Source organism: Corvus moneduloides, chromosome 4 (assembly GCF_009650955.1).
Source record: "Corvus moneduloides isolate bCorMon1 chromosome 4, bCorMon1.pri, whole genome shotgun sequence".
NCBI lineage: Eukaryota > Metazoa > Chordata > Aves > Passeriformes > Corvidae > Corvus > Corvus moneduloides.
Genome location: NC_045479.1, coordinates 55,050,623 through 55,065,129, shown reverse-complemented (window position 1 = coordinate 55,065,129; position 14,507 = coordinate 55,050,623). Strand labels below are relative to the sequence as shown.

Below are 14,507 nucleotides of genomic sequence, written 5' to 3'. Positions count from 1 at the left end.
AAACTCAGGAAATTTTTATCTTATGAAGTATAAGAATGTCTGTTCTTTTGTCCTGTTAATAAAAAAAAAGAATAACAAACTGCTAATGTGGTGGCTTAGTGCTGTGCTCATTGCAGTGCTGTGATGTTGTGATGACAAAGCCAGCATAAGTGACAGGATTAATTCCATATGTTACAGATGGATAAATTTTTCCAAAATATTTTTGTGACTAGACTTAACGTATGCAAGCAGTAGAGTCAAGCCATATGTTCTGATCAAAAGCTGAGCTGGTGTTAAATTAGATTTGTGAATGTAATTGCAATTTGCAGTGTAATTGCAGTTTGCAGTTGTCAGTGAACAGACTTTTACTTTGTAGTGAAAGGATGATGTGTTGCTGTGAGTATTTTAAACTTTGCACTGTAAAGCTGTTGTACTTTTTGAGTTTACTCCATGAAATGTATCATAAATTTTTCCTTGCCTTCAGTGGGGCCCACGGTAAGACGCTCAGGATTTATTTTCTCCAAATTCCTGTTTGGCATAAAGGAATGCAAGAGGAAAATAATTACTTTTGTTGAAAGCTCTTAACAATTGGATGTGCTTTGTACAGTCTTGCTTTAAACCTTAGCAGGTTAAGTACAAAGTAAATAAACCAGTCATTTTAGCTAAAAAGCTGGCATCTGTCAGGAGAGGTTGGCTGCCTGCTTGCTGACTCATTAATATTGCCTTTCCTTTGGAAAGTACTTAAATGGTGATGGATTCTCATCCTGTCTCTAACATTTTGACTTCATTTTGTTCAGAAATTCCAAATTCCTCCAATAATCATCCTGATTAAATTTTGGATTAATGTTGTTGCCTAAAGGTAGTTTATAATTTAGCTTTCTCTTATTCCTGAGTCTTTTCTGCACTGACTCTGCCTCTCTGGCTTGGATGACATTGGCTGAATGACTGGAATTGTTTGAATTCTATGCACGCGTTTTAAAACTTGCCTGTTAATCAAAAATAAGAAAGGTTTTTGCTAGCCAAAGACCTGCATCATATACTTCTAGTGATAATATTTAAAAGTCAGTCTTTGGGAATCTTTTCAATTACCTTTTGTTCCTTTAGAGGGCAAAACTCTGCAGATGTCTTGTGTCTTTTTAGCTTTGACTTCTGATATGTATAAAGTCATCATGCACATGAACTTTCTAAGATTTGATGTGCATATTGTGTAATTGCCTTATCCCAACAAATACTTGGCCTGACTTTTCTAGAATGGATGTTTAGTCTTGTGAGTACTGATTAACTTTGTCAGACTCCTGACAGACTAATGCTGACTGGTAGTTGAGTTAAATGGTATTAAAATAATCAGTGCACATTTTAGTTTTCAATACAGAAGGTGCTATAGTAGTGTTAGAGATAAACTTGTTCTTTTTATGTGGAATCCCATTTATTTAAAAACTCCCTGTCAGGTATAAATATTATCTTTTAAAATAGGCATGAAGTAGTTAGTCTTTGGTATGTTCTTCCTCATACTCAGGCAGCTAGGAAAAATAGTTGTAAAACCACAGATGTTTTGAACTGTGACACTGCTTAAATTATTTACTTGTTTGAATATTATATGTAGGTTCAAATTGAGTAAACTCACAAAGGGAAAGATGTATTAAAACATTTCATTATAATTCCCATCCTCCTTTTGAATTTTTTTCATACAGGCTGCTGCAGATCCAATGTCCTCCTCTGATGCACCAGAAGATGGCCCAAAGGAAACGTCAAGTGTATCACAGAATATCTGTATGTTTCTGGTTTGACTGGGGAGGGTGTATCACACTGGAAGGGTATTAAGCTAAATGTCCTTGCCTTTTCCTTAGCTAAAAAGGACAGGGTGGTTAGCACAAAAGGGAGATGCTAATGAAGTCATAGCTGACTTAATCTGTTCTTGATTTGTTTCAAGGCCCAGTTGTGTAAATCAAATTCAGAAAGAGCAATGACATATTGATTCTCAGTTTGCTGATCCCATACTTTCAAAAGTAAATATTTTTAGATTTAGTAGATATACTCAGCTATTGTTTTGAGCTCAGTTATTGCTTTCTAAGCCAGTGATGCATAAGTATGTTTTGACAGTCTGGCATCTAGTGATATGATGTTGATCAGTTGTCCCAAGTGGAATGCTTTGCCCACACTAGCATGTTAATATTTTGGCAAGCCTGCAGGATGTGGCAATAGAAGTATTCCAACCAAAACTGTCTTGTGAATCCCAGGAAGAGAGTATCTTTTCTTAGCTGTTACTGGTAAGGATCAGATAATGACAGGCATTTCTTTCTCAAGAGGAGAAAACAAAGGCTTCTTAAGATTTGCTTTATGTATATTGATACACTGTTGTGATATTAATGTATACAGCACTAATTTGTAACAATAGGAACATTCAAATTGTTCTTTCTGGTGAGTAATAGGCTCTAAACCACCTTAGGGCAAATTAGTGTGTAACAGCAACATTGCTGAATAATTCCTAGGGATCTCAACTTTCATGGGATCAAAGAGAGCCTTGACTAAAGTTATGGGAGGCATATGCAGACCTGAAGAAGCAGATTAATTTTTTATGTTGCTTTTTTTCTCCCGATAGAGAAGTTGGTTCAATGAAAAACATAGCTACTCCTGTGAATGTTTTCCTTAATTGTGTCCTTAAATTATAACATCTGGCACTCTACCACTATAGCACTTTTTCTTCACATGAAACATTATTCAGTCCAGTACCGAGTATATGTGCGAGGTGAAGGGTTATAACATAAATAGCAATTACACCCTTTAAGGATTACCAAATACATAGAAATCACTTTCAACTGGGGGAATCTGAACAATAAATGGCTTTAGGCTAGGAAAGTACTTGAGACAGATATTACACACGCTTCCCCATGTATTATATTCTCCCTTACATATCCACTTTTGACCATAGTGGGAGGCAGGATATTTGCTTAGGTGGGTTTTTGTTGATCTGCTATGACTGCTTTTATAATTATGTGACTGCGAGTGCTACAAATGCAACAGCCTTTCCTCTTCTTCCTTTTTCAGTCATGTTTTCCTTACCTCCTCCTTAGCATCACCATCTGTTTTGGCAGCAACATTGTCTTAGCTCAGACAGTACTGATTGCAGCACACCATGTTCTTGGGTATTGACCATGAAGTAGTAGGTTGCTAAAATGCTAAGAAGGATGTTGAAGGGTTGCTTTTATTTTTCTGGTTTGGGTTTTTCTTTTGTTTGGTTGGTTTTCTTTTAATTTGGTGGGGTTTTTGGTTGGTTGGTTTTGGTTTGGGGTTGTTTTTTTTTTACATAAAGTCTTACGAGATTAGTATTTGTGGGACAGAACTGGGGCCAGAGCCACACAATTAAATCCGATTCATAAAATGAATGTGTGGTAGGAGGCTGTAATTTATCTGCGTCTTTGACATCCTGCCTACAAACTGTTCACTAATCTTTCTTTTTTTCCCTGGGCTTATGATCCTATTCCAGGCTTATGGAGACCACTTGAGACCTCTGCTAACTTGTGCAGCAGCTTGCCAGAGAAAGAGAGTTGGTTGGAAACAAAACTCTGCTTTCCTGCTTGATACTTTTTTTTCTAAGATGCATTACAGCTTAAAGATGACTCATTCAAAGCGACTTTTATTTCCCATTGCTATAGAGTTAAAGCTTCCCTATCTCAGTCAGCGAGGCTATCTGGCATTTAACAAGTAACTGTGATGGAACTGATAGATCCTCCTGTTTTCCATATGGCAAGCTTGACATAGAGGGGCTAAACTCACACTGTACCATTTTGATCTTAAATAGTTGTTGAATCTAGGGAAGAATGATTGGATTCCTGACCTAAATACCTCTTGAGGTTTAATTTTCCTCTGTGTACTGATCCCTGGTGTGTTAATCACGGAAAAGGCTAAGGTTGGTACTGTAGGTATCCTATATGTGCAGGTGACTTTGCCATCATATTCACACCAGTGTCCATGTGTTGCTATCATTTATATAGATAAGAATCCCAAAATGGAACACTTTGGGTTTAGAATTTTAAAATGCTCTTTTTTTTTCTTTTTATTTTTTCTCTAATTTAGTGTATACCTTTTCTAAGTATTCTTTGCTTCTCTGTCCACCTCACCTGCCACACAGCTTCTCTCTTTCCCTTACTGAACTGCGTGGACAACCTGTCCCAGTGTCCACAGGGTAGGAAACCTGGACTGAGACCCATGCTTGGAGGCAGCCTCTCCAGTGATGGCACTCTCAATGATGTAGCTTCAGAATTGAATGTAAGATTACAGTGGTAAATCAATGGCCTTTTAGCTCTGCTCTGATGTTTAGTGGCGACATTTTTATTTTCTGTTTCACGTACCTGCACTTTATATCATGTGTGCTTTTCTTTTCTGTTTTTCTTTACATTTATAGCTGATGCAGATGCATTTAAAATTCTTCTGGAGATGAAGTTGAAGAAGAGGCAGAAAAGGCCTGCTTTACCAAGCACTGTCACTGAGCTTGACACTGAGGATGGGTCTAAAGTATATGTGGTTGGAACAGCCCACTTCAGTGACAGCAGCAAAAAGGATGTAGTAAAGGTAAATACTCAATGTGAGCCCTTCAGCAGCATCTTTATAGTGTTGTCAACTAACTGCTTAGCAGAATGAAGTCCAGCTCTCTGACTTGGTTCTGTGCTGTAACCTTCAGGCTCTGTTTTTTCTAGTTGGCTGTTGGAGGGCTAACAGCACTATGGGATGAGAGGCAGACATTTTACAGTAATAATTTTTGATGCAATACATTGCTCTCCCAGCTCAAATATTTTTATTTGCCCTTCAATAAAAAAGGCAGATACAGTGCTAGTGTTGAAAGTAGAAATCTCACTCGTGAAGCTTACGTTGCCTGTATGATATTTAGCTGTAAACCATGCTGCCTAAAACTCTGATTCCATTCTCAAGCTGCAAATAGGTCTGAAGCCCTAGTGCAAGTAGAAACTATTTCATGCTGTACCTCCTGCAAACTCTGCAATTTAGAGTGGCCTTACTATCCAGGAGCTAGAGGGGAAGGAATCTTGTAAGAACCAGGGTTGACAATTCTGGCACAAAGTGTATTCTAATTCAGATTGCAAATTACCACAGAGTACGGTCAAATTAATTTTGTGAATGTGGAAAGTTTAACATCAAGTGTTTCTTTCCTGCTCCCCTCCCCAGCACATTGTGTTCACAATTATTCTGTCCTAAAGCATCCAGTAACTAAGGCTAAGTCTTAACTTAATTTCAATTGCTGTCACCTTCCTTAATATTTTTCTTAATGCATAGTTATTTGGAGAAGTCTTATTTACTATTCTACTGATTTTTAATTGAAAATGATTGTTGGAATGTGCTTTTAAGGTCCCTTTTCTCTTTAAAATACTGATATTGGCTGCATTTATTCCTTTCCAAAGCAGTATAAATAAATTCATCTTTTTCAGACAATACAAGAAGTGCAGCCTGATGTAGTTGTGGTGGAACTATGCCAGTACAGAGTTTCTATGTTAAAGATGGATGAAAAGACATTACTAAAAGAAGCCAAAGAAATAAATCTGGAAAAACTTCAACAAGCTATAAAGCAGGTATGATTCCTACAGCGAGAATTTAAGGTTTTTGTTAAGAGCAGTTTGTCACATTGAATCAAAACCAGTGTTCCCGCCAGCTGGGAACCTTATACTGTTGACCTAGATGAGAGTACTACTACAGTGGCAAAGATAGGTTTGGGTATTTTTTTTTGTTTTCAGATGGACCATTGAGGATTTTCTTTTCACAATGGGATCGTTTGGGCAATTTGTTGACCTTGACAGGAATCCTCCTACATTTAACAGCTGCTCCATTTGCAGGACACAAGTCTAACTTTGCAATTGTAATGCTCTGCTAATATATTTAAATGTAATTATTATTCGGCAATCTGCATCTGTATCACAGCTATTTAAGGAGCACTTAATTTTGGTATTTTCTGTTTTGCTGCATTCCTTCTTCATCCTAGTGTGTTGCTCTTTAATTCCTATCCACTTGTCTTTTGAGTAGTTTCTAACTGATAGTAGGCCCTGAAGGGGGATTCTGAAAAATCTGGGCTGAAAAGTGTGGGATTCTATTCAAATTATGACTACTCTGGCAGTTTGATGCGGACATGTCCGGGACGTGTGTGCAAAAAAAATGTTGTCCTGTGTTTTTTCCAGTTCCACATAGTTAGCTTGTATTTAACTAATTTTAAGCTAGGCACAGTGAAATAACACAAAGTTGACTTAAAAGTGAAAGGACACTTGATTAGAATGGCAGTGTATAGTCAATAGTAAAAAGAGTTTCAGTGTCCAGTTGGATGAAGAAATTCACAGATTGTTATTTTGGTCGTGTGGTAATTGTACATTGGAATTGCTTTATTGATGTAATGGGGGAATTTCCAGGACTGCACCCCTGATAGGAATATAATCTGCATCCATGCAGAAGCACTTGTAGCGGCTCAGGGCTATCCAGTGTGTGTGCTCGCACACGATGTCTCAGAGCAGCCTTTCTGACTCGCAGAGTTAGGCAGTAATGCCTTTCCTGTTTTCTTTATTTATGCCCTATCAAAGGAAAAGACATTGCAAAACACTTGCATATTGCATGAATTGCTGCATCTATTTGTTTATTTTAGGTAAGGTGGATTATTCTGATGCATGTAGCCAAAATGCTTGTTCACAACTGGAACAGCATAGCTGGGGGTCTTCTGACCTTGTGAACAGGCACAGAAACTTCTTGTTTTATATCAAAGCTAAATGCAACAGTTTTTGCTGTGTTAAGAGGAAAAGGACAATGAAAACAAAACAGCAGACTTTTTTTCTCTGTGATGTAAATTTGTGTTGGCAGCTTTGCAGTTACTGCTTCCTACCAGGCTTGAAGTGATCTTGTGTGCAGACAGTAGAAAACACAGACTCTGTTTACTCTAAAGCCAGAGAGTACTACAAGGATCATTGCTATTGTTACAGCTCAGTATTAGTCTGCTTTACCACCAGGAATAATGCAAATAATAAAATTTGAACATTGGGCCTTTTAAGGAACATATTTCTCTATCTATGGTCTCAACCAAAAAAACCCCCAGTCTTTCCCCTTTGAATCGCTAACAGCATGGATTATATAGGGAAAACCAGGAAGAACAGTCCAACTGTCTCATGCCAAGTTATAGTATCTTTGTTTTTCTGTAATAAAATCAGACCAGTTGGTAAGTTGCTCAGTTATGCCTTGCCTCCTCTCATTGAAATGTGCCTCCAGCCCCAGAAGCTACACTGAAAGTCAAAGCTGCTTTCAGCTTTCATCCTTGAGTTTGGAAATGAGGACGAAAAGCCCAAATGATGTCTCTTTATAGTCACTTACATAAATATTAAGCTGTAAAATTGGATTTCATTGCTCTTAATTGAAGCTGGAAACTGAGCAGCGTGTTAACATGAAACATACATATTTGCAATGGGTCACTGGCATCCACAGCTTATCACGCAACTGTTGTAGGTTAAAACCAGACTTCTTTAGCTCCTCCTTGAATTTCAAAACCCTTACAGTTGTTTGCAGAGAAGTACCTGTTTGCTTTCCATTAAGCAAGGCAACACAGTGCAGACTGGTATCTGGCTCAAATGTGGATAACCTGGAGTTATCCACAAGCAGTAGCAGTTGGCTTAAACCAAATTGGTACAACAGGTTCTCTCTTTTCCCCAGCATCTTGGTTCTACTATCCCTTCTGTGTCCATACCATGGCCCTGTGATAGTTTGAGCAGGGCTTGGTTTTTTTGCTGCATCATCCCCCACTGGCTGTGAGATTGCTAGTCTTGGCACAGAGGGGCAGTTGAGAAACCTTGCTCTGGGGGCAGAAGTGACAGCAGAGTCATAGCTTAGCCTCCTTTTGTCTGAAGTTGCCTGTGGAGGAATATATTGTAATGTTGGTTCTGGCTAGTGAAAAAAGCTCACATTTTGCACTGTGTAGTACAGCCCTCCATGTTTAGGTAACCCACAGGGATAGTCTTCTTAAATAAAATTGATATCATGTGAATTGGTAGATGATAGCTACATCCATATGGACAGGAGCAGGCTGCTGTTCACTTGCTACCTTCACTTGTGTTTTGAAGTCTAACTTCCAGTGTTCTTGCAGCAGCAGGAAAACCAATACCAGGCTCCAGGTGTCAAGGCTGTGCTGCCTTCCTTCGTGGGAATTAGGGTTTTTAAAAGAATTGCAAATGAAAGTGCATGTGGTTTGTTTCTGCACTTGGTGCTGGATCGGTGACCTGTTATGCTGTCAAAGAGTAGCTCCAAGGCCCCCTCCATAGGCTGTGTTCCCATGCATAGTATAAGTGTTCTTTGCCTGGGTATTGCTCTCTCTTCCTGCCCTTTTCATCGTCTCTATGCTAGTCATGTGTCCAATAGTGTATCTTCCCTCAGTCATCCTTTCCCAAGCCTCACAAGTATTTAATATGTTTAATCTCTTCTTGTGTATTTGGTATTTCTTTGAGCATTTTCTAGTTGAAGTATCTTGTTTTCAAGGCAGGAGTCTGCTAAAGACTGTACAGCAGTGCTCTCATGTTTCCCTGTTGTTCCTTTCCTGGTAATCTCTTACTCGTCTTGCTTTCTGACTGCTATTGAACATTGAGCTTATAAAATTGGTGGTTTGCTTTCTCTTTCCTGTATGCTGATAGCTTTGCATCCCTCTGCCTGTGCAGTTAAATTTCTATATATTTGTGTCGAACCACGACAGTTTTGCTATGTTTATTTATGGCTGTTGCATCTAACATATGAAATTATTGCCATCCACTCTGGATTTAATGTTCTTTTGTGGTCAGCTTTCCTTTATACAACACTGACTAATCTGGTATAGATAATAACCTCCTTTACTGTTTTGCTCCCATCATTTTTTGTACATTTTTCCCTTTATCCCCTGACAGTATCTGGCTGGCCCGTTGTTGCTACATATACAGCTGCTTGTCACCTTTTATCTCCTTGATGCTAAACAAATATGGCAGGTACTAAGTTTGTGCAGGTTAAGAATACAGACAACTTGGAAACCCTTCGAAGATGTATCCCTCTATTAGCCAACAGGACAAATATTCCTGTTGTATAAAATACAACTTCAGGTGCATCAATCCTGAAGGAGAGATCAGCCAGAAAATAACCTCAGGCTGCATTATCCTAGTTTTTTGGAGGGGGGTTTTGTATCTTTTCTGAACTTCTGGAAACGTTTGTTCCCCAGGCACTTTATCGGATCTCAGGGATGCTGAAAACACTTTTTCTCCTGTTTCTTCCTTCTCTCCAGAAGTCCAGCACTTGACTTTCTTGCATGCTTGCTAGTTTGTAGTATGATAAACAAAGTAATCAATTGGCTTTGGAAATAACCCCTCTGTTGCCAGTTCTGGTCCTCAGTGATCTTGAGTCCATTTAACTGCACAAACCATCCACAGCCTTTGGAAAGGTTACGCCAGCATTGGATCTGGCACAAGGTGGGTCATTTGAGCAAAGAATGGAGACCGGGACCTTTCTCTGGTAACTTCCAGCAGTTATATTAAGTCAGGCTATCCTGTGTAGCCTCATCCCGAGTTGCATGAAGCTGATGATAAAGCAGGAAATTAGCCTTTGCTGAGGAAAGAGACGGTGCCCCTTTTGGCAGAATTATGGACTGATGCCAGATTGGAAGAGATGTATAACCAAGGTGCAGGTTATGCTTTGGTAAGGTAATGTTGATTCATTGAGTCTTAATCATAAAAGTAACTTGTTGAGGACAGCCAGAGCTGGACAGAAGGGACAGATTTGAGATGTTTTTTCATTCTTTTTGTAAAGGGTCAGGAAAGGAAAATTTTGCTTAAGTATACATAGGAGAATTCTTTACTTTTCAAGAGAAGAGTTTTGATTTTAAGTCTCAGTTCAAGAAAGCAATAGAAAGCCTTCCATCTTCTTGTGGGACTGAGTCATACTGAGGGCTGTGAGGTCTCTTCTAAGATCTTGCGTTCTGAAATCATACACTGCAATTTCTTGTACAATGCTAGATTCTCTGTTTCTTCGTCTAACCAGTCCTCAGCCTAAGTGTTTTTCAGGATTGTAGACATGTCTGGGATTAGACCACTGGCTGTTCACTTCAGTGTTTCTATGATGTGGTGTTCGCTGTACATTCAATGGTATATACTCCTGTGGTCCCTTTATTTTTTTGTATCCAGATAAAGAAAAATTAAATGGTATGAACTGTTTTACCATTAAGTTATCCAGACACTTTCTTCAAGCAGACAGAGTAAATATAGGCTGAAATAAGTCTGGCTATCCTTCTTTATTTTCTTAACCTGCTATACATTTTTGTTGAAAGGTAGAATACTTTGGCCGCACAGTGAGGTAAACTGATAAAAACTGAAATATGAGCTGTATTGGTCAGTGAATTGGCTCAAAAATGTAGCTTCAGTGCTGTTTCTTCATTAAAATAATTAATGTTTTTTTCAATTCTGTGAACAGTGTATTCTTCAGCCTGTAGATTTTTTTTTTTTTTTACATGTTCTTCTCCCTCTTCTGCCAGAATGGAGTCATGTCTGGATTGATGCAAATGCTGCTTCTGAAGGTATCTGCTCACATCACAGAACAGCTGGGAATGGCCCCAGGAGGAGAATTCAGGGAGGCTTTCAAAGAGGTGCGAACTTGAAATGACTTTTCTGAGATTATTGGCCTTTTGCTTCCAGAATTGAACTCAATAAAATCATTTTGTTATTGCCTAGAAAAGAGCACTCTGACCATACCTCTGCTGAAGCCAGTGAAGTAGTAAAAATAATTTTTGACTTCAACATGTACCTTAAGGTGAAAAGATCTGTAGACATGAGTGGTATGAAAGCAATTCCAAAAAGGCTTCAAATGATAAGGGTTTTTCTTGATGATATTTCTGAAGATATTTGTTTTCATTAATAATTTAGTTTCATTTAAACAATTGTTTTTGACTTCTGAATATTGATCTTGGTCCCACTGTTGGTGGTGTCAGGATTTCAGGCTGTGAAAACCAGCTCTAAAGGATTAGTGAGATCTTACACATTCCATTCATCTAGAAAAACTGGGGAAGTGAAATATCTGACTGGTCTGTTAGTCCTATATGGTCTTTTAACATCACCTTTTCTACTACTGCCAGCAGTGATACCTGGAACTAAATAGTAGCTGTGTATCACACTACTCATTTTGTCTTGGAATACTGGGACACTGTTTTCTGTGTATGTATCCATCTTGCAGAATGTATCTTGCTATTTTTATGTAAATTATGTACTAGTAAGGAAATCTGAGAGAACATTGCTGATAAAGAATCTGGAATAATTTGGTGTCTTCATCCTTAATAAAAAGAAAATTTGTTCAAAGTGTATTTTCTTGAGCATTCCAGACCAGAACGAAACGTTTTAAGCATTTTCCATTTTAAGTGGGAAAGAAAAAAAATTAGCTCCGTCCTATTCTAAAGTGATTGCTGGAAATTTTTAAAGAACTGTGCATAGGAAAGAATTTTCTAGAAATTCTATTCTGTGCTAAAATTTGTCAGCATGAGCTACAGCCAAGTCTCACCTCACATTATCATGTGGTATCTGGCATCAGTTATTGTCTCATGAGCTCTTTCTTTAATATATTTTACCATTGCCAACTGAAAGATTAATGATCCTGACAAATCCTAGGTGAAAGCAAAATGATGACAGTTGTTTCACCTCAGACTTTATTCAGACTCAGATAGATATTGAGCCCCATTGTCACCTTATGAAGTAATAATCAGAAGCTTTCTGCTTCAGTAGAAGTAACCTCAAGGGTATGGCATTACAATTTTTACAATACATTGTGTATTTGATCTATTCCTTTATGAAGTAATGTAGTAGTATTTTGTAAATTTTATTTACTGCAAAGCCAAAATATTTTTTTTATGTTGAAGTATGACACTACTTGCTCTTTTTTAAGATACCCTGTATAACACAGTAAATCCTTAACGTTCATTAATAAGAATGTGCTGTGCTGCAGTATGAAATGTTGACTGATTATTTGTATCTTCTGTTTCAGGCCAGTAAAGTACCTTTCTGTAAATTCCACCTCGGTGACCGACCCATCCCTGTTACATTTAAGAGAGCAATTGCTGCACTTTCCTTCTGGCAAAAAGTCAAGCTTGCTTGGGGCCTTTGCTTCTTATCTGACCCCATCAGGTATGAATAAGCACCCCATATGTTTTAGGTTTGGGGTGTATTATTTAGTTCTTGAGTTTGACTTTAGTATGAGGGTACCCAGCCTGATGCAATGAAATCTGAAGTTAGTGAGAAGGATGAATATACAAAGTACCCTGCAATAATATGTATTTTTGAAGTGAAAGCTGTCTTTCTGATCTTGTGTCAACTCTTCCTTTAAAATTGTCTTGCAATGCGTTACTTCCAGATGAAGCGTAAGATTAGGTGCTGGAGAATTCCTAGTATACTTAGAAAAAATTTCTTTAAATTATTTTTTTTTTATGCTGAGAATAAAATCTTTCCCACCACTGTGTGTGGATACTGTAAATAAAAGAGAGTAAGGGCATCAGTACAATAATTTGTATGTCCTTAAGAGTTACACAGGTCTTAGGCTTTCTGTGCTAATTCACATCAGGATCAGGGCAGCTTGAGAACTAAATCTGCTGTCTGAGCAGATTTTTGGAACAAGAGGAAACTTCAAGAGTCCACATGTTGTCCACAGACTTCAAATGATTATTGCCTTTATAAAGGTGCATTGTTATGAAATCTTGCCTTATGTTACTATTTCTTGGACAGCCATTCTTGGTTTCCCCTGCCTTTCAGAGACGTCCCTGTGCCAAATTTGCGTGCTCTTTCCGCAAGTAGATGTGTGATAACTTGAACTGGCTGAGAACGTGTGCACAATTGCTCTCCTAAATTCAGTCTCCACCTACCAGACTTGCAGTGGTGTTAGAAGTGCACTTGGCCTGGCCCCTGAATTTCAGTGCTTCTCTCATAGCCTGTGGCTGGAACTCTGCAGCTCATGCAGTGACATCTGGCATTTTTACAGGCTGTTAAAATAAGGCCAGGGCTAAAACGCTGTAGTTGTGTTGATCAAACTTTATGTTTTGCAGTTTTAACATTTACTTAATTGTAATTTACTGTAAATACTTGACATTACATTAATCTGTAAAATGAGCTTGACCATCTTTTAAGCCATTAACTATAGTTCATGCACCAAGTAAGTTTTCTTACTACTTTGTCTGATACCAGCATGAGACAATTTTCAGGCTTTTGGGGGGCATCTTTCTGTGCATTTTTTCCCATTTTTTATCCATCCTAAGAACAGTCTGGTTTTCAACTGCAATATTAACGTTATTATAGTAAATGCACGCTACCTTCCTGATGAAGCTTGGCAATAACATTTCAGTTACTGTTGTACAATTGCTTTTTAAACATAACATGTGGATAGAGGTTGAAAACAAAAGGCATTTATTTCAGAAAGTTATTGGGTAGAGAGAGAGTATTGTGCATCCAGCCATCAACATGAGATTCCATGGAAAATGGAGTAATACTTAAACATCAAAATTGTCAGTCTGTTGATGTTTCTGGGTCTGTTGAAAGCTAGCATTTCTTCTTTCAGTTGCCCTGCTGACGTTTGTAGTGTCCTTTTCATCTTGGAAACTAAAGGAAGCCTGTTTGACATAATTCTTTAGTAGACAGTGATGCCAACCAGATAATTTCGTTGCTGCAGGCTATGACCCACAGCTAGAGGTGCTAACAGAAGGGTTTATAGTACCTATGAAAAGAATAAAAGCTCATTACATTTACTCCTGCAGTTCTTACTTTTCATTTCGTGCCCATTTTCTATTCTTCTGTTCTGCGAATTGGTTTATAACTTTGACTTCCCAGCTGAAGACCAGTGATTGACACTAGGAACCTGCAGATCTCTTTCCATGCCCTCAGACGGTGCCTTACAGCGTGCCTTTTTTGTTCCTTAAGTAGTCTCTGTGTGTTTAGTGATCAGATCTCCTTCCTCGGAAGAGCTCTCTATAGGCTCTTCTAAGCCTGTTAATACACACGGAAAGTGGGGTACCATGGTAACTGTTGCCCCTGAAGCCCTGGGGGTTTTGCTGAGTTGAGTTGTCAGCTTTTAAAGTGGGAAGGGAGAAAATCCAGTTGAACTGGCTAAAGGCAAGTGACCTCTTTTTTTTCCCTTTCCTTCACTGTAGAGGCATTGTTAGGTATCAAGTTTTACAGGTTTGTGGAGATTATTTTCCTTCTGGAGAGGAAAACTGGGGGAGGAGAACTGTAGACTGTGTTTAGGTGGATAATGTGTGTAACACCCAATTGTTTTTATTCATTGGTTTGTCACAGACAAACAGATACTGAGAAAACTTACCTTTCTTTCAGTAAAGATGATGTGGAGAAATGCAAACAGAAGGATTTACTGGAGCAGATGATGGCAGAAATGATTGGAGAATTCCCTGATCTTCATCGAACAATTGTCTCCGAACGAGATATTTACTTGACCTACATGCTGAAGCAAGCAGCAAAGCAGATAGAACTACCTCGAGCTTCAGAAAGTAATTGTTTTAAAGC

General features: G+C 38.4%; 1 protein-coding gene across 4 annotated transcripts in view; it reads left to right on the top strand.

Annotated features, from left to right (window-relative positions):
* Positions 1 to 14,507, top strand: part of TRABD (TraB domain containing) — a 35,626-nt gene that overhangs the window by 12,241 nt on the left and 8,878 nt on the right. For 3 of the 4 annotated variants that reach the window (XM_032106204.1, XM_032106205.1, XM_032106206.1), the window contains exons 3-8: positions 1,671 to 1,749; positions 4,382 to 4,548; positions 5,418 to 5,558; positions 10,493 to 10,603; positions 11,989 to 12,128; positions 14,319 to 14,491. In XM_032106204.1, coding sequence (XP_031962095.1) covers positions 1,671 to 1,749; positions 4,382 to 4,548; positions 5,418 to 5,558; positions 10,493 to 10,603; positions 11,989 to 12,128; positions 14,319 to 14,491 — 811 coding nt within the window. Of the gene's footprint in view, positions 1 to 1,668; positions 1,750 to 4,108; positions 4,246 to 4,381; positions 4,549 to 5,417; positions 5,559 to 10,492; positions 10,604 to 11,988; positions 12,129 to 14,318; positions 14,492 to 14,507 lie in introns of those variants that run through there. The other variant, XM_032106207.1, reaches the window with a different exon arrangement.